The 20,802-nt window shown below is 40.6% G+C and overlaps 1 protein-coding gene and 1 long non-coding RNA gene across 13 annotated transcripts in view; one reads left to right on the top strand and one right to left on the bottom strand.

Moving 5' to 3' along the window:
- The window catches only part of TOP2B (DNA topoisomerase II beta), a 48,278-nt gene extending 30,678 nt beyond the window's left edge, over positions 1–17,600 (bottom strand). For 8 of the 12 annotated variants that reach the window (XM_083577544.1, XM_083577551.1, XM_083577549.1 and 5 more), the window contains exons 1-8: positions 14,436–15,025; positions 7,667–7,837; positions 7,346–7,436; positions 4,814–4,877; positions 2,919–3,064; positions 2,530–2,627; positions 849–1,061; positions 595–768 (exon numbers count right to left, since the gene is read on the bottom strand). In XM_083577544.1, the coding sequence (XP_083433670.1) occupies positions 595–768; positions 849–1,061; positions 2,530–2,627; positions 2,919–3,064; positions 4,814–4,877; positions 7,346–7,436; positions 7,667–7,837; positions 14,436–14,540 (1,062 nt within the window). In that variant the 5' untranslated portion in view covers positions 14,541–15,025. Of the gene's footprint in view, positions 1–594; positions 769–848; positions 1,062–2,529; positions 2,628–2,918; positions 3,065–4,813; positions 4,878–7,345; positions 7,437–7,666; positions 7,838–14,435; positions 15,083–17,371 lie in introns of those variants that run through there. The other 4 variants (XM_083577547.1, XM_083577545.1, XM_083577555.1 and 1 more) reach the window with 4 other exon arrangements.
- On the top strand, positions 15,662–19,571 carry LOC310745578. The gene is made up of 2 exons (XR_014540169.1): positions 15,662–15,798; positions 19,323–19,571. It is a non-coding gene; the product is annotated as an uncharacterized lncRNA (long non-coding RNA).
- Positions 19,572–20,802: the final 1,231 nt, after the last annotated feature.

The raw sequence follows: 20,802 nt of genomic DNA, 5'->3' as shown, positions 1-20,802 counted from the left end.
GCCCTCCAGTGGTTTTGGGACTACAATTCCCATCATCCCTGACCACTGGTCCTGTTAGCTAGGGATGATGGGAATTGTAGTCCTGAAACAGCTGGAGGGCCGGGTTTGGGGGTGCCTGGCCTAAGATATGTGAGAGCACAGGATGTTACAAATTACCAAACCTGGAATACATACCATTGGCATAGTTCTGTCTTCCCAAACTTGGTGCCTTTCAGATATTTTGGATTCAATATCCATCAGCCTCAGCCAATGGTATGGGATAATAAGAATTGTCATCCAAACACCTGAAAGGCATCAGGTTAGGAAAGGCTGGCATTGTTAAAAAGTGTGAATGTTGCAGTAAACTCAAAATAACCTGGATGCATCTATTCATGCCTTATGCCAGTCTCTCACCTTTTTTGTCTACTAAGGAAATTTATTGCAAAATATTTAAACTGAATGTCTTCTTTAAAAAATTGAACTGACATAGTGCTTGGGAATTAAATATTGGACATTTTAACCACAGTAACATGACATTCATGACTAGCTTAATGCCACATTTCCCTTTATGCTGTTTACCAGTTCAACCACTGTAAATTATGTAAAACAACTCACCTTTGTGGTAGCAATACTGTTCACAAAGCTAATTTGCTGAAATCCTTTCTCACTTAAAGTGAGACATACATCCCAGCGTTCATTTGCAAGTTCATGGATAACTTTCAGAGCAACTCCAGTTTCATCCAACTTGTCTTTTACGTAAAGATCAACGTAACTACGAAAACCATTCACCTGTGATTTTACAAAATTAATTACTTACTGTTTTAAAGCACACAAATACAATTATGGAAATAATTTACTAAGCCTCTTACAGGTAGTTTCTTTCCATTAAACATAACTTTGACCCCTTTACATGCTCCTGCCAAATCATAAGCTCTTCTTGTCATCAGGGCCACAGTATCTTTGTCAAGTTTTTCCATCTTAAATTTAGCAAGATCTGGTTGGAATGTGACACATGTGTAGTCATCGCCTTCAAAATGTTTTATTTTGGCATCAGAAGTCTTCATCATATTGTTCATCCAAGTCTTTGTTTAAAAATGAGAGAAAGAGAGAGGGAGTACATGTCAATAGCAATCTTTCTATATTCTACCACTACCAAAAAGGGTGCATAGAATAATGTTGATTCTTGCAGTTTGCAGGTATGTTAAATCTGTATTCAGGGGCAGTACGAAGAGTTTAAGCTTTGTCCTTCAAAAATAAAATAAATACCACCCCAACATGATTATAAGCAACAACATGGCAAGTATAAAATAACTATTTCCCCTGTTATAATTGATACTGCAGCCAAATAACTTGATTGTGGGCCACTGCATCATTGATTCAGAATGATTATGGAGTGACTTGAAAATTAAATAAATCACAAAAGTACTTTTAAAAGTTTGCTAACCCTACAGGAATACTAGCAGTGGAAGTCAAACATAATTTCTGAACAATTTTTGTTTTTAAATTTTCCTGGAAAATTTCCTAGTGTGAATACATTAAAAAGGTAAAGGACCCCTGACAGTTAAGTCCAGTCATGAACGGCTCTGGGGTTGCGGCACTCATCTCACTTTACTGGCCGAGGGACCCGACGTTCGTCCGCAAACAGTTTTTCCAAGTCATGTGGCCAGCATGACTGAGCCGCTTCTGGAGAAACCAGAGCAGTGCACAGAAACATCGTTTACCTTCCCACCGGAGTGGTACCTACTTAACTACTTGCACTTTGACGTGCTTTTAAACCGCTAGGTTGGCAGGAGCTGGGACCGAACAACGGGAGCTCACCCCGTTGTGGGGATTTGAACCGCCAACCTTCTGATCGGCAAGCCCAAGGCTCAGTGGTTTACACCACAGCGCCACCTGCAAGTGCCACCCGCAAATGTGAATACATAGAAGTTCATAAATTAAAAATAGATAGTTCACTTAAACATTTTCATCCTATGCTGCAACATATCTGTAACAGCAGCTTTTAGGTGAAAAAACAATACATGGCAGATGCCATACTGAGAAGGCTAGAAATGAGGCTCCATTTTATCTCAAAAGATAAAATGGCCATAGCTGTCAACTTTTCCCTTTTTTAAGGGAAATTCCCTTATTCCGGATAGGATTCCTCACAAGAAAAGGGAAAAGTTGACAGCTATGAACAACAGCAGTGAATAATATTTTCCTAAACCAGGCCAACCACCTTCTTGTGAGACGATAAATCAATTTACACGCACACTGACCAGAAACTGAATGCACTGAAAAAGATGACACAATAGTACTTTTTGTTAGTTCTCCACTAGGGTTAAGACAATTAAGGAGAATCACACACGTTTCTATAGTTCTATGTTAGGACTTTTTCAAACAAGACAAATATCCTTAAGATGCAAATGGACCAAACATCTTATTGAGCGCATTGGTATTTTCACAAGAATTACAATTAGATATATTTTGTGCAATATAAAGCTTTTAAAAAGGGGATTTTTTTTCAACCAAAGAGGGTAAGTCCAAAGAATTAAAGGGAAACCAGCATACCTGTTTAAAGCTGTGTTTGTACTCCTTGCAAGCAGTTTCAACTGTAAACTTTGTACTGAATATATTACAAAGTTTTGCACCATAGCCATTACGACCACCTGAAAAAACAAAGGAAAAACTGTTAGAAAACTATTTATCCCAAAATTTTGCTTGTCCTACTAAACATTTCCTAATGATACTAAGTGTGCACAAGGGATTCCACTAAGTATACACATTATGTATTAATGAAGGACCAGGAACTGTCAGCTAGAGGAATGTCAAATTAAATCTTGCATATACTTTATTGCCAAGCGAAGTATTTCCCTTCTATCAAAAATAAACCAATCATTACAAAATGATGACAACAAATTAGTATTAGTCCTCTAATAGGTCCTGAACAAAATGTTTACCTGTAACTTTTTTCTCATCATCATCGTAATTGCTGGAAGTTAACAGCTGTCCAAAGATTAAGGCAGGAACATACATCTTTTCTACCTTGTGTTCCACAACTGGAATGCCTTTTCCATTATTCCAGATACTTATAATATTTGATTCACTGGAGATGTAAATAAATATTTTGTCACACAATGTTGAATTTGCATACACTTACACACACACACTGTTGCTGTCTAATAGCAACAGGGAGAATTCCTCTGTACCAGGAAAAGTGAGTACTGATCACACTGTACTCAATCTCTTTTCACAGAAAAGGTATCTACACATTTCCCCCCATAACCTTACTTTAAAAAAGAAAAGAAAAAAAGAAAGCTCAGGTTTCAGGGCACCTTTCAGGCAAAAGATAGAAGTGTAACTCATGGATTTCACAAATACAAAGCCATCCTTAACCCAAGCTTACTCAGTTTTCACATTGACTACAGCCTCGAAATACTTTACAGTCATACCTTCGATCTTGAATGCCTTGGCTCCTGAACAAATCGGCCCCCGAACGATTGAAACCCGGAAGTGAGTGTTCCGGTTTTTGAACGTTCTTTTGGAAATCGACCATCTGATGGGGCTTCTAATTGGCTGCAGGAGCTTCCTGCAGCCAATCAGAAGCTGCGCTTTGGTTTTTGGATTGCCAAGGGGTGGAAAGGAGATAAAATTCCATCAAAAGAGGAGTGGCAAGTTAAACTACTTGAATATATGAAACTAGTGAATATGATAGAAAGGGTCAGGGATAGAACAACCCAAAAGTTTAAAAAGGAATGGGAGATCTATAGGCAATATTTAAAAGAACATTGTCCCCATATTAAAACTTTAGAATGCTTTGAATAACTCTCGGAATTGCATAAGGTATAAAAAACACAAATAAGATATAATGCAGGTTAAGTTTATTGAAAAATAGAGGCAGGTAACAAGGAAACAAAGAACCCACACCAAGGAGGTCGGAAGTCGATGGCTGAAATGTTTTTGTGTTTTCACATTGTACTGTTTTCTTTTCTTTCTTTTTCTTTCCTTTTTGCGAGTTATGTGCTATGTTTGTCCCCCCTCCCCCACTGTGTGTCTGTTTCGATTATAAACTAATAAAGATTGAATTTAAAGAAGCAGCAGTAGCCGTGCTTTGGTTTTTGAACGTTTTGGAAGTTGAACAGACTTCCGGAACGGATTCCGTTCAACTTCCAAGGTACAACTGTATATACATACTATAATATGGAAACAAAGAACTATGAGCAGAAAGAAACAATGTATTTGGGCTAAAGCACAAATTCTTAAAGGGCAGTGCCAAAGTAACCAGGGTTGTCTTAAGATTTACACTATATAAAAATGAATTAAGGAAAACACAGGCTGTAGGCTATAAACTGTAGCAAGCAATGAACAGACCCGAGAATAAGCGTGTGCAAAGTCTTACGCAAGAACTGTTCTGAACTGGGGTCACTTTTATCATGTATTGCTATTCCACCAAGTGAAGACCCCTTCCATGAAAAAGCTTCCTTCTAGTGGAAATGCACCTTTGGTGTTACATGTATGTTTTCCGCTTTAAAAAAACAAAACTGTTCGTACAAATGAAAATCTGCATATGTTGAGTACTCAATGAAGTAATCTCTTAAAAATGTACTCAGTTTTATATCACATCCATAAAAACAGGGGCAATTGCCTACTGCAGGCTTAACACTCAAAATATCTTCCTGCTATGACATTCAAAATTCTCCCCACTATTTTAACTGCCTTTTCTATGAATATGCATTTTAACATTCCCTTGCTCTAAGTACTCTAAATAATGCAAGCCAAATTTTACTTAAACATATCAACTACAAAAAAACGAATGCCCTTTTCTCAGGTAAATTAGAAAAAGAAATTTACTTACGGATCAATTGATATTTTAATACATGTCATATTCTTATCCCTCTGTTTATTGTCTGCTGCGTTTACTAAAAACGAATAAACATTTCTTAGTGGCAGTAAAAAAAACTTTACCTAGTTAAATATCCAACCAACTTCAACTAGCTAAATATTTTTGTATTCACATGCATCACACGCTATACCTCTGAGAAACTTTAACACATCATATGATCTTCCTGAAACAGCCCACTGAGTTCATTCAGACCCTTCTAGTATGTTACTTATCAATGCACTCTTACTTATTTCATTCTGATGTCAACGGCCCCAACTTTATTCTTTTAGTTTTTCTACTTTTTCAATCTCAAACATAATACCAATGGATAGTTCACACATTATGCCAGTACCAGTTTTTCCAGATAAGCATGTCTCCCCAATGTGATGTGATCCCTGGCAACTGAAATGCTGGAGCTCACAAATCTAGAAGAGAAATCTGTGACCCCCGAATTCATGGTTGATGTTCCCAGGCATAAGAGAAAATCAGTAAAAGGCTACTCAAATGTACCAGTTAATTCACCTTAAGAAATACCAGTCACAAAATACACTACAACGCACTTCTAGTTAGTTTATCCAGTTCTTAATGGCCTTATGACGGGAAGAATGCCATTGTGACACATACATTTTGTTTTAATTTTTTGCTGTTGCTGTTTCCACTATTTTTCATTGTGATTTAATGCTGCATTTCTTAATTGCTTCTCCCTTTCACCTCCCCTCACCAAACACATGGCTATTAGCCACCACTGACCAGCAACTGTGCCTTGTTTCTAGGACAGCAAAGAAGGATATAAGCTGAATTATCCTGTTCAGTACTACCCCATAAACATCCATTCAGAAGTAAGCTCCATTGATTTCAATCAGGCATACTCCTAACTAAGTGGTTATAGTATTGGAATCTCAGTAGTCTTACACGTAGTTTTAGTTACATGATTACAAAGTTTTCCATGTGACAGGACATCATACACACATATATAATCCTTCCCTGCCTCTATTAGATCTGGCAATATTAAATTTTAATTTAATTCCGCGAAATCATTAAAACAGTACTCTGGCCCTCTAAAACAAAATCCCTTTACTGAACTAAATATTGTGAATTTGGCCTAAATGTGGACAAATCATGTTTTAAAAATTAGACTAAGGGGGAAATTCTCAGCCAATTTGACACAGCTCCTGTGTTTTTAACAGTCTAATTCAATTTGCGAAACTTATTCTAATAATGCATCTTTATGCTAGGAAATTCCTGTTGAAATTCTGCCTGCAAAAGAGCTATGAAATGTGTAAGAGCCAGCCAATAAAATGTGGTAACTCTACAGTACTTGCAATTTAGTAAATTGTGTGGAATAGCATGATTAAAGGACCAGCCATACTTTGGTTACTGAATATTTCTGTGCCATTGAACAGTAAACTTCATAGACCATTTATTTTAACAGAAAAAGTTGTCAGACATCTCAGTCCTCTTAGTTATACTACAGAGGTGGTGGTGGGGGGAATAATATAGGCTTTCAGATGAATAAAATGCTCTAAAATCAAGTATTATGATTCAGAGTGAGGATCAGGATGACATTTTCCCAGCTTTTTAGTATGCTTGAATATTTTAGCAAGCATGTGCCAATAGCTAATATGAAATGACAACAAAATAAATAAAATTGTACATGATATTGGTGATGGTACAGTAGTACTTTCGCTGAAGTTACTATTGAGCTAGATTCCTGATGTAAAATTATTGCAAGCTTGTAAATATCCACTCACTAGTCACCTGTGGCAAGTAATATTTATCTTCAGATGACCAGGGTAAGGAATCTTTACAAAAGCTGGCATTTTTATCTTCTTAGGTTCACAGACAATCAACCTGGACATGGGCGAATAGGAGGCTGGTAAAATACTTTATGAGCTAATAACTTGTGTTGATTTATTTGTGAGCCTCAGTTATGGTGTTCCCAATGCCGCCATAATCCTTGATCATACAAAATGTAAAACTGAAAACCTCACCAATGCATAGTTCTAGTGTGCCACATAAAATTAAAGGAATTTTAGGTTGCTGTGATGGTACATGGCCATTATAATTATGATTGGGAGTCGTGGTACGGCGTTATGCAGTGGTGAGTTTCTTGAATCAGCAAGAGGTTATACTAGATGACCCTAGAGGTCCCTTACAATGCTGAGTTCCTCAAAAAATACTATGGTTAACTCTGAACTGAATGCATTCCTTATGTACCATTTGGATCTTTGCAAATTCTGGACTGGAAATACACAATGAACATTAATCAGTTCAATATTAGTATAAGCCCAAATCATAGTTAAGAGCAGCAGGGGTTGAATGGAGGGAATTTGTAAGAGTATGACCGTGAAAGAAGGGAGCATGCAATCCCACAGTCTATTTTTACTTTTTATCGTGGTTGATTGCTAACATGTTTTTACCAGTTCTAAACTCTCCTAAATTATTCCATTGTAAGCACTTTGAAAATGCTGAGGATGGCAGAATATCACAATTATAAACACTTACCAAGAATTTCATCGAAGATCTTGTATAAGCCAGGTACATAGGTAATCTCTCTACAATTCATTCCTATATCTTCATCAAACACCCACATCAGCTACACACACAAAAACAAGAGTTTACTTTACTGAACTTTAAAATAAATATTTACTGATATTACTTTAAATATTCACAGAACATATTTATTTTCAATTCTCAGGACTGTTTTTTCTCCGTATCCCTCCCATACATTTGGACTGACATAGGGGGGAAAACCACACAGAAACATTGCTTGAAACCTTCAGTTACAATATACTTGTTTTAAATAAAGAGAAAAATAAAAATTACCTGAGTTACAGGTTCCACTGAACCAATGTACGTATCAGGACGGAGAAGAATATGCTCAAGCTGAGTCTTTTTCTGATAAACTCTCTCAACAGACATCTTCTTTGAATCATTCTTATTCATGTGTTCAGGTTCTTCCTTTTTTGAAGCATTATTCTGATTATCAAAAAGTGTCTGAAATAAAAGGAGGAAAGGTAACCAAACTATACTGATTCATCCCATTCTACAACCGCAAGTAAAAACCTTTTGCATTAATAAAATAACTACAGCTTTCTAATTCTTCATTGTGCAAAGACTTTGGGCTAGTAGCAATGTTTGTTGCCACTAGGGGAAAAGATACAAACCAAGAGGGAACTTTCTTGATGCATAGAGGACATGCCTCCATATTGTTGGCTTTGGTATAAGAGGTTTTTTTAATAATATGGGAATTTATCTGACCTATTACCTTCTGCACTTTCTACTGGGTCATGTTAAAGATTTCTCTCCGCCCCTCTATACAGGAAACATCCTCACACCATAATACAAAATGTTAAAAGTGCCCTCACTTTTAAAAGTGAGGGAGAGTGCCATATAGGGTTGGTTCAAAGGTTAACACCAAACCATGGTTTGGCACTAGGTGAATGAGCCTTCAGCTCACATATACTCCATACTCCGCAGGTTCCCAGTTGGTAGCAAAATGTATATTTTGATATTTAACCCAAAGCTGCACCTGGTTGTCACAGACTAGGGAGAGAACAACAGAGAGGAGCAAACATGTAGGCCTGTGACACCTAAAAGGCTCAGGGCAAAACTGTGGTTTATCTTTATCTCTGAAGCAGTGTTTGAAATTAGCCATGCTCAAAGCGCGTTTTGCAACTGGTGCAGGTCTGATTGCAGGTTGGCAACTGACATCTCCACCTGGCTTTCTTAAGCAGGTAAGCCGAAGAGCTTATTTATTGCATTTAAATCCCACTTTTTTTTTTTTTTTTGCAAGGAGTACATGGTTCACCCCCCCCCCCCCAGTTTATTTGATGTTTCAATGTATTGTAAACAGCTTTAGATTTTTTTTCTTTAAAATATAAAGTGGTATATACGTGACATGGATAACAACAGCAACACCAGCAACCCCACTGAAAAAGTAGCACTGGAACCTAATTCAAAGTGCTAGCTACCTTCAGAACTGGGGGTGGGGGACTGTGGCTCTTCAGGTGCCTCGGCCAACATTACCAAACATCAGAGATAACATGAGTTGCATTTCAGCAACATATGGTAGACCATAGGTTTCTCATATCTGCTTTCCATGGCCTATATATGCTAAGAAGTTGTTCTCCCCACATGATCTCTTTCCCAGCACACACATATGGCTACTATACCATCTTGGCTGTGAGTCCTGGAAGGCCTGCTCCCTGCCTTGCAAGCCCTTTTCCTCCTGGCTTGGGTGAGCAGGGCCCTGACTTACTCCAGCTACAAAAGCTGAAGCTGCTGAGCAGACTCTTTGGCTGAGGTATGTTTCAGGGAGGGTTTGGGGGGCTGTTGCTGTTTTGTATCTTTATTTTAGATCTTATTATGATTTATGTGGAAATTATTTAATCTGCTTGGGTACTTTTTGAGTTCTTTATGACTTCTATGATTGTAATTCTTTTCATATTGTAAGCCGCCTTTGAGCAATGTGTTAACTATGGAAAGGGGACATACAAATGAAATGATGTATGCATGAATGATATATGTACACAGAATAGCACATCTGAAGATTTAAAAATGTGACAGGACCAGAAACTCTGGCCTAGTTAACATCTCACTTTAAACTAGAGTAAGGTAAAGGGACCCCTGACAGTTAAGTCCAGTCGCAAACGACTCCGGGGTTGCTGCGCTCATCTCGCTTTACAGGCCGAGGGAGCCGGCATTTGTCCACTTCGCAGACAGCTCTTCTGGGTCATGTGGCCAACATGACTAAGGCGCTTCTGGCGCAATGGAACACTGACACCAGGGCAGTTCAGTACTGCTTAACTATAGTTTAAAGGTGAACCACACAGAGAATCGTGGTCACTTCACTCCCGTATTCCTGCTACTCCGTTCATAAGAGCTAAGCTATGGTTTGCCTTAGTGTAGTCTGAACTCAGAAGTGTGATTTGTCTCACTCCCGAAGCACAAGCTGTAACCAAGCTCATAGCTCATGGATTACGGGGAGGGTGGGGGAGAGAGAAACCACAAGCCCAGCTTCAGACAGAACTCCAATACAAACCATGGTTAGGCTCCCATAATGCTGCAGCACCACAGAAGGAGTGAAGCGGCTGTGATTTTCTCCCTGCGCACCAGCATGCTGCATTTTAAGACACAGTTAAGCTTAACCAGAATTCCAAGTGGTATGTGAATACGGCCAGTCTTATTGTTGTTCCAAGGTTGTAAAACACTTTGTAATGGCAAACTCTTATGTTTTAGACAGATATGAAACGTATTATTTCAGCAGTCTTGTGAGATTCCAGATCATACAAAGCTCTTATGCCTTTAAAGCACTGTGCCTTTTTCAACTATTTATTAGTGGTGTGGTCAAAGATATATTTTAAACTGCACTGAAATCTCTACTATGAGGTTTAATTTTTTTTAAATGAACTACAACTGCTGCCTCACTTTCCCTACTTCTCATTGTCCGAGAACACCAAAATAGCACTTTAAAAAAACATACCAAACCAATGAGTACAGTACTAATGGTAATGTTGCGTTTTAATTCACAAAGACTAAGGTTGCAATCCTATGACTTGGAACTTACTCCTAAGTCAGCATACATAGATCCAAGATGTAAATGTGTTAAATTGGCGTGAGGACAGTAAAGGCTTCTACTCATAAGTTGAAAGAATAGTTGGTTTGTTCCCAAATTATGAGACACTTATCATTACCTTTAAAGAAACCACCTTTTATTAGTTCCTAGCAAAATGAGATTTCTTTAAGGTCATAAGTACATAGGGTATAAAATATTCTGATGTTCATGATTCAAACACTTTACAACTCCATCAGAAGAGAAGCTGTCTTGTAATATCTTAAAGTGATGTTCCTTAACGTACACACGAACCACATTATTTTACAAAACTATGGAACAGATGGTCCAGATCAGGTTCTCAGCTTTAACAGTTACACATTCTCTGTATTATCTCCTTGATCAACAACTAATCACAGATGGAAACATTTAAATATTTGCAGCCCTATACATCTCTTTGGGCACAGATGTCACCTGTTATATATGCTTGCAAGAAGAAAGTATTAGTCCATCTTCAGCTGCCAGTAGCTCTGGGAATTAAGGCTGCATTTGTTCCACCGCTTCATAAATTAAATGCAGTTTTGGACTTGGTCTGCATGTCAGCTGTATTGTTTGTATGTGTCACTTGAGCATAGAAATAGATACAAGCTTTTCGAATGTCAGTGTGATTTCAAGCAAGCAAATGTATGGCCAGCAAAAGATGGATAGATGGATAGTAGACATGTAACACTAACCCATGATGTAGTGCTATGTGCATGAGCTGGAAAAAGCCTGAAGACACATGCACACCCCATGAGATTTTTATAGTGTTTACTTTAAGTTTCCATGCAACCTGGCTTTTAGGTATCTGAACTAAGTATCATGGTTTAAAATAAATACTGATAGGTTTCTAAACAAAACAATTTCAAACCAGTCATGAAGCTGGCTTGATAAATCAAAATTTGTTTTAAATCGTTGCCTATTTGGCTGCTACATTAACAAGCCAGGATTTGTGGAAAGTAAAACTTGTATAGAATTCCATCAGGCCATGTGGGAGGGGAGCATACAAGTCAAGGCTCAGACATAGAACTAAGCCAAGTTTTAGTGCTACATACATACATACAAGCCAATTATTTCTTTCTTTTAAACTCTGAGCAAAAATGGATGAAGTCTTAATATTTCATTTACATTTCTTTTTTTCTTTCCCTTCTATAAGAGGCTGCATGGATCAAATCTACCATGACTATATGTGTATTTGCTCTGGTTCTGTATTCTAGGAATGTGCTATTCCAAGATGTATTACTGGCATGATGTGCAGAAACATTCAATGTGAGAGTGCAGAAAATGAGGTCTTGCGCAGGAAGCACAATAAAAGCTCTAGTTGTGTACCAATCTCCTTGCTTAAGGGGTTTTTGATATGACAAAAAAGTTTTGCTAGAAAAGCTAATGTTTATGTACGTAAAGTTAATGTACTTAAGGTCTGTATATTCCTTTTACAGATATAGTCTCCTCAACTTCTTTAATATGCTGTAAACTGTAACCCCCTTGGCAAAGATACAAAATAGATTAGAGCAGATACCTCCCCTTGGAGATATAGATCATTACATCCAGTACTCACAATGGGGAAAATCACTGTGAATCATTTCCAGTTTTAACTTTAATATTTATTGAAAATAAATAGTTTACTCAACTTCCACAATTTATTCAGAAAAGTTTTGAGTGTATAACTTGTTTTTTTAAAAAAAGTAATTAAGTTATTACACTAATATCAAAAAATATTTAACGGGTATACACAATTGGGGGCGGGGGAGTTCTATTTAAGGATCCTAACTCCACTGTTTAATGGTGTTATCCATAAGAAATTCCATGCCAAGGACGCATATACTAGTTTAACTCTGAAATGTAGTCACAATAAATAGTAATAATCTGTCAAAGACACCTTTGAACATGAATTCTTCCTTTAGCAGAGAGCTCACAATGTCTAGTGTTTGAGGCCTTGCCAATTTTTATCTATGTAGAATCACAATTTTAATACAAATATTGTAAAGCAATGATAGATCACTTTGAAAGCTGAAAGAACAAGGACTATGGAAGTAGCAGACAATTACAACTATACACACAATACACACAAATAGCAATACTTTTTAGGAAAACGATTTAGTGCTCATGCATCACAAATGAAATAATCCCAGCCCTCAACTACTAAATTCAAAGTGCAAGTTCAAAGATAGTTGGGACTTTAGCTGGAACACTAATGCCATTGTGTCCATACTAAACGTTTTGCTCAATTTGCATTTCTGGACATATTTTTTTAAAAGCTAGGTGAGTTAATACATCATCCCAAATAGTGACCCTTATTACAGCTCCACTTTCAAAGTTAATTTATTAAAGAAGCAAGACTAGAAAGCACTTAAGAATGACATTCCCTCAAAACTTTCCACTGGCTGCATACATGCACCTGCAAGTGCATCTGATAGATCTATGAGATCGACTAACTGTTTCAAATGGCAAGTAGGCATATCTATCATCAAGTCAATCTGCTCATCAGAAGGTGGGTACCACTGCTATATGAAGCACCAAGGTGAAGACCATCCCTGCTCACAAATCCACTCATACAGTCCAGTCTACTGCTTGACAAAGCAAACTGGGACATTTACATTAATATCAGTTCTGCTGTTTGCACATGTCAACTGTTCCTCCAGCAAGTACAACACAAGAACAAGGAATAGTTTGCCCTCCTGGTTATAGAAACATAGCCTACTTGTCAGCAAGGATTGCAATATTCCACAAGTTGCCTGGTGCCTTATTTTTAAAGCGTGGCTGCCACTATGTACCTAAAAATAGGCATTCTGGGACACACATAGAATTTGCCACTTTTCAATTTATAAAGAATAGCAACATTGTCTTTCCTTTACAGGACACCTGACTTAAAAGTGGAATGGAAATATTTTTGTTTTCAAAGCAACAGTCCTAATGAAGTTAGGGTAGTAACATTGTATTACTACATGAAGCTCTAGAGTAGCAGCAAGCCCGTCTTGAAGAAAACTGCTCCTTTACACCATTGTGCTGTGTTGCCTTTTCTTGCCAGTTACATTAAGGAAGTGACCCTGGTTTGAACTCTCTGCTGAACAAGAGAAATAGAAGTAAATGACTGATTGGGGAACTGTATCCATTCAGTTATCGCCTCCCTCCTGGGGTCTTTCCAAATGGGATTTCTTTCAACTGGGCCAGAAACAGCATATCACAACCTATAATCTTAAAACCCATCGTATGGCTTCATGACCACTTAACTCTCCCTTTCCCACTATATTTTCCCCACCAGAATACTCACTGTATTTTTATATCAAGATCCAAAAGCTTATCCTCTCATAATTTACCTATTTTGTGAAGGGATGGAGCTAAAGGTACTTGCACATAAGGTCCCCAGTTTTCAGAAAACTGATAAATCCCAAATCCTTATTACTAGTTCAGGTGTGAATTCTGCAGTGGCCCAGCTGGAGAGACGGTTCACTTTCAGCCTGCTAGTTCAATGCTTTGGCTAGACGTGAAACAAATCTAAGAGGCCTTAAAAACTGTTTCAACGTTTCCACTCTGCAGGAATTGCGGAGTGGGGAGACCCCTCTCGTATCAACTGATCAACAGAAACAAAATAGCCATGTGATCTATAGCTTGTACTCAAGAAGCACACAGAGTAAGAGTCAGCAACACAAGTGGGTGCCACATACCCCCCCTTTAACTCTGCGAACCCCTGGCAGGCCACACACCCACCCCAAAAAAAGACAGCAAGTGAAGGTCCCATAGCACCAAAGTCAAGGGCTCCCATTCCCTCGCCAGAATCAGCAAACACCCAACCCTGTACTTTCCACCCTGGAAGCAGCCTAGTCCTCCCCCTTCTCCCTTTCTCTCTGCATCCCCATTCTCCATCCCTGCAAGCATCTTCGCCGCTCCTCCATTATTTTCCCCGAGGCCTTCCGCCTCCCATTTCCAGCCAAGCCTGTTAAAAAGAAAGCAACACCGCCGAGAAGGGAAGAGAAATCGAAAGAAAATGCCAAGGCAACTTACCACCCAGGTTAAACCCCCGCTGCCGCCGCCTCCTCCTCCACCTCCTCCTCCGCCGCCGCCGCCTCCACCTCCTCCTCCACCACCACCTCCTCCTGATTTTGCCATTTCTTGGCCCTCACCTCAGTATAAATAATTATAAATATATATATATCTACAAAAGCCTTTTTTTTCCCCAAAAAGAAAAGTGGGGGGAGGGGAGAGGGAAGCCACCCGCGGCCGGCACAGGGCTGCAGGCGCGCGCACGCACACACACGCTTCTCTCATGCACCGCAGATTTGGGAGGGGGCGGGCGGCGTGTGTGTATGGGGGGTGGGGGGGTGTTCCTTCCCACACAGAGAAAGATCCTTTTCCCACCCAGCGCGCGCGCCCGCGCGCCCTCACACACACACACACGCACGCACGCGCAGTCCGACGGGCCCCCAAGGTTGCCCTCACGCTAATGCGCGCGCGCGCATCCACACAACGAACAATCCCCCCCTTTTTTTTTCTTCTCCCGCTCTCTCTCTCTCTCTCTCTCTCACACACACACACACACACACACTCTTTCGCTTTGTGGGCCGCGCGCCCGCCCGGCCGCGCGAACACTCACACCGCAGGCTCTCCTCCCTTGTCCCTCCTCCCGTCAAACGTCCAGCGCGCACGCGCGCGCCCACGGCCACGCGCGTAGTACCAACCCCCCCCCGCCCTTTCCTGTCTCTATAGCTGGAGCTGAGGGCCACGGACGCTTTATTTCACGTTTGAGCTTATCTAAAATAGATAGATAAATAACGGCCGGCCGTCTGAAGGACGGAGTGTGTGTGTGTAGAAGGGTGACAAAAAAAAAAACACCTCACACACAAACACACCCGGCCCGTGAGGGACCAGAATATGTCTTTTTTAAAAAGAGCTCCTTTTCCGGCGCTGTTCTCGGCGGAAATGTTGGGCGGCGGCAGCGTAGACGAGACCCGGCTTGAGGACCTCGTCCACACGGGCAGCTGATGAACCCGCTCGGCTTCGAATTGGGAAGGAAGGACCCGCGGAGGAGGGCTCGGGGCAGAATTAAAAGGCCGCCCGGCCTAACCGCCAGAGGCTCCCTGCAAGCGCCGAGGCCCCAAAGCCTCAGACAATAACTGCGCTGCCCCTCCCCCCGCCCCACCGCCGTCCAGCATGAACCACCGCAGCCACCGAGCGCTCCCGGTTCCGCCCTTCCCTTCCCTGTCAGCCAATTAGTGCCGCGCAAGTCTCATTTTCGGCCAATCGTTTAAAAAGAAAAAGCCCCCGTCAAACGGGCGTGCCTACGTCACCGCGTGCGGCAAGAAGACGCCTGCAATCGCTTGTACTTCCCCAATTGTGGTGAGGCGAGCCGCGAGGCCATGGCGCTGAGGTAAAAAAAAAAGCACGGGAGAGCCACTGGTGCCTGGTAGCTGCTCCCTTCAGCTCCGGGGGTACCGGTCCAGGTCAGGGACAAAGCCTAACCGCCCGCCTAGACCAACTGAACTAAGCTAAGCGCTTTAAGTACTACTGGACCCAATGGGACCCGCGTAAACACGCATAGGGAGACACGTGTATAGCGATTCCTGTTCCTACATGGGTTTGTGCACTTGGGAGCAGCTCTTCAAAACATGCCCGTGAGGAAGGACTGTTCCCAAACACGATAAATCAGAGAATTGTAGAGTTGGAAAGGGATCACGAGGGTCATCAAGTCTACCCCCCCCCCGCAATGCAGATGCTAAAGCATCTATGACAGATGACCTCTGCTTCAAACCTCCAAGGAAGGAGACTCCGCCACCTCTCGTGGGAGTCTATTCCACTGCTGAACAGCTTTTACTGTCAGAAAGATTTTTTCCGAATGTTTAGCTGGAATCTCCTTTCTTGAAGCCATTGGTTCGAATCTCCTAATCCTCCCTCCAGAGCAGGAGAAAACAAGCATGCTACCTCTTCCATATGGCAGCCCTAAAGATATTTGAAGATGGTTATCATATCTCCTCTCAGTCTGCTCTTTTCCAGGCTAAACATGCCCAGCTCCTTCAAGCGCTGCTCGTAAGGCTTAGTTTCCAGACCCTTGATCATCTTGGTTACTCTGCACACATTCCAGGTTCAACATCCTTCTTAAATTGTGGTGCCCAGAATTGGACATCGTGTTCCAGGAGTGGAACAGAGTGGTCCTGTTACTTCCCTTGGACACTATACTTCTCTTGATGCAGCCCACAATAGCATTAGCTTTCTTTGGTGCTGCATCACACTGTTGACACATGCTAAGCTTGTGGTCCACCAAGACCCCTAGATCCTTTTCACATGTACTGCTAGTAACCCAGGTGTCCCCCATCCTATATTTGTGCAGCTGGCTCTTCCTGCATAAGTGCAGAACCTTAAATTTGTCCATATTGAAATTCATTTTGTTTGCTTGCGCCCAGTTCTCCAATCTGTTAAGTTCATTTTGAATTCTGATTCTGTCTTCTGCAGCATTAGCTACCCCTCCCAGTTTGGTACCGTTAGCAAATTTGATGAGCATCCTGTCAATTTCTTCATCCAAGTCATTTATAAAGATGTTGAATAACAACGGGCCCAGGATGGAACCTACGGCATCCCACTTCTCGCTTTTTTTCTAAGATGATGAGGAACCATTAATGAGTTACTCTTTGGGTTCGGTCAGTCAACCAGCTATGAATCCACCTAACAGTTACCTTGTTCAACCCACATTTTATCAGCTTCCTCACAAGAATAAATGGAGGACTTTGTCAAAAGCCTTACTGAAATCAAGATACACTATGTCCACAGCATTTCCCTGATCCACCAAGTTTGTAATTCCATCAAAAAAAGAAATCAGATTGGTAAGGCATGACTTGGTTTTGAGAACCATGGTGGATCTTAGTAATCACAGCATCCTTTTCCAAATGCTCACAGACCAACTGTTGAATTATGTGTTCTAGGATTAATGGTATCAATGTCAAGCTCACCGGTTGATAGTTACCTGGGTCTTCCTTTCCCCCCTTTTTGAAGATGGGGACATTTGTCCGCCTCCAGTCTGTAGGGACCTCACTTGTTCTCTCTCCAACAATTCTCAAAGGCTCTGAAATTACACCCAGAAGCTCCTTTAGTACCCTTGGATGCAGCTCATCAGGCTCTGGAAATTTAAAATAGCTAGGTGTTTCCTTAGTACCTCTTTTCCTATCTTGGGCTGTAGCTCCCTCCTTATATCATTTATCTATGACCCTGGGATTAAGAATCTCATGCTATACTAAATGAGCTATGCCATACGAATCTGAGATAAATATTTCATCAAACACCTTCAGTTTATCCTTTTCTTCCCCCTGCCCTTTCAGTGGTACTTTCCTGGTTTTGTGCCATTTTTCTCAAGGGCAGTCTGCTGAATCTTAAACTAAGTCAGGATGTTACAAGAACATGGATAACTGTGGCACAACTATGTTTTGTCTAGGAAGAGCTGCATCTGTTACAGAAAGGCCTTTTGTGCACAAATACATCCCAAGCAAACCAAAGGCCTTTCCAGAACCAGCTAACAGCAGCTCCATGTTATGTGGATTAAGCTTCAGTTTATTATTTCTCATCTAGCCATTACTGATTCCAAGCTGTCATGTCTGATTCAGGTATAAAGAAAATATAGTTGGGAGTCATTAGCATATTGTTCACATCTCATTCCCATTCTCCAGACAGTTTCATCCAGAGGTTTCGTGTAAATGTTTATGTAAGATAAAAACTTGAGGTTTCAAAGCACAAGTGCCATAGCACCAAACCACAATTCCCTCAGTCTTCTGGAATCTGCCCACCAGGAAGAAGCAGAACCACTGCACAACAGTACCTCCTATCTCCATCCTAGAAAGATCATCCACAAGGATTACATTTTTAGAAGAATCAAAACAAGCTAATGAGAGGTCTATGAGAAGCCACAAGACCACACTCCTCTGTTTTATGTATTTATTTTACTTATTAAATACATACACTTCCCTTCATCCAAAGATCACAGGGCGGTTTACAGTATAAAAACACAAAAATACAGAACATAATAACAAACAAAACAATACTGTCTGCCACCAGTTTAAAAGGCCATAGACTGTTTAATTAGCCAAAGGCCGGGAGAAAAGGGATTTGTTCTCCTGGCATCTTTCATCCATTGCAGATTATTTGTGAAGTGCCAAAGTCACACCTGAATACAGACTGAAATCAGATCAACTTCATCCAAGAGCACCCAGACATATGCAGACATAACTAATTCAAGCACATTTCTCCCAAGACAGATTGGCAACCAGCCAGTATTTATTAAAATTCCCTGATATACACATATATAACCTTTCCATATCCCCGTACTCTGAAATTACTACAAATAAGGATCTGCATAAGGCACTACAAATGTTTATGTGTTGAAAACATAAACATATATAGAAACATTTTATATCCTGCTCTTCTATGAAGCAGTAACTTGGCAGCTTTTGCCTCTGGTTCAGAAGGTCTAGTTGAGAAAATGTGATACCATTGGTAAAACAGCAGTACTGCCTGCCCTACCTTGCCCAAGCCAGGTTCAAAGTTCTTGTATTCATTTATAAAGCAAGTTAGATGTAGGGTAGCTCAGGGATTACCTGAACACTTATATCCCAGCTTGATCACTGAGTTTATCTACAGGAGCATCACTGGCTGTTTAGAGCTGGCAAGCCTCCTTTGACAAGAAGAAACCGAGCCTTTGATGTCATCAGCCCAGTCCTGTGGAATACTCAACCAACAGAGATTTAGCAAGTGCCTTCTGTGCCAACTTTTACATGCCTGCTGAAAACTTTTCTATTCAGCCAGGCCTATGCAGGCAATTAAGAGTGCACTCCCCCAAAATGGGTTACTGACCTTTGTTTTTAATTTTTAACTTGCTATGCATTTATTGTATGGGTTTATCTTATTTTCCAGATCATCATCAGAGCCTGCAGAAAATGCAGAAATAATGGTCTATCACCCTACAGGACTAGACAGCCATGCATGTCAGGTCATGGGAAGAATATGATGAGACATGCTTATGCATTCATGAGACTCTCAATTCAGGCTGTGGCAATATTGTGTTTCCCAAGGCACACAATTATGTTCCACCATTGTCAAACCAGTATTACAGCTTTCAGACATATGTTCCTGCTGTTCTCAATTCATATAATAAACCTTTATGGTTATGCACAACACCATTCGTTTATTTACTGAAAGTATTTTTATGCTATACTTCAGCCAATGAGGCTCCCAGAGCAGGTTTAAAATCTACAACACAAGACACACAAGGCAAAAGCAAGCCCAGGTACCAGCTCTGAATGTTGCAAAGTTCTTAAAGCGATCAGCTGGGTCTCAACAGTTCAGGGAGAAAAGCAGCAAAAAATGAGCTAATCTCTCAGCAGAGTGGATGGAATAGCTCTGCTTCCCATCTGATGGAAAAGAAAAGCCACATTTCTTATATAAATGGAATATAGGACATTAAATGTGCTGCAGAACGAGCTGCTGGTTTTAGCCTAAGCTTTTATGAGTCTAGGTAGTTTCCTAGTCTATGGAAACCGATATCATCAATGGAGGCTGGGGGCCTTCCTACAGATAAGCTAAGAAAGTGTTTTACAATGGAGGTGGCTAGTTGATGGACTACAATTCCCATCATCCTTTACCAGTGGCCATGATGGCTGGAGCTGATGGGAGTAGGAGTCCAACAACATTTTGAGGGCACCATGTTGGCTATCCTTCAGTGGCTGAACATTCCAGTCTCCAAGAATTAACATACTTTGACAAATATTGTTCAGAGTAGTTTAGACTACTAAGCTGCTGAATAACGAGTTCACTTGATTTGCATGGCTGACACTTTTGAAAAGAAACTACACCCCATATATAGCATTAAAGCATTGATTTTATCTCATACAGTATTAGGTGCGATTTTGAAATGCTTTGGCCCAGCTGGTACTATTCACCTTGATTTTAGGACTGGGTCTGAGGACAAAACTCTCTCATTTTGGCTGCAACAGACTAACATGGCGATCCTCTCAGAAACTTTAGCATATTACTGGTATTCTTTTTTTTTTTTTTTTACAATCCTGCTCCTTCACTGAACCTAACTCTAACCAAGTTTACCAGTCAGTTTATTCATCTGATAATCTATAACCTGCACAAACTCATGCCACAATAAATGTGTTAGTCTGCAAGGTACCAAAGCCAGAGGGTTGTTATTCTTCACTATATGACAACTTCACTATATGACACTATATGTCCGACTCTTCGTGACCCCATGGACCAGAGCACGCCAGGCACTCCTGTCTTCCACTGCCTCCCGCAGTTTGGTCAAACTCATGTTGGTAGCTTCGAGAACACTGTCCAACCATCTCGTCCTCTGTCGTCCCCTTCTCCTTGTGCCCTCCATCTTTCCCAA

The sequence above is a fragment of the Podarcis filfolensis genome, assembly GCF_964270895.1.
Source record: "Podarcis filfolensis genome assembly, chromosome: 12".
Lineage (NCBI taxonomy): Eukaryota > Metazoa > Chordata > Lepidosauria > Squamata > Lacertidae > Podarcis > Podarcis filfolensis.
The sequence above is the reverse complement of the archived record's forward strand: the minus strand, read 5'-3'. Positions and strand labels throughout refer to the sequence as shown.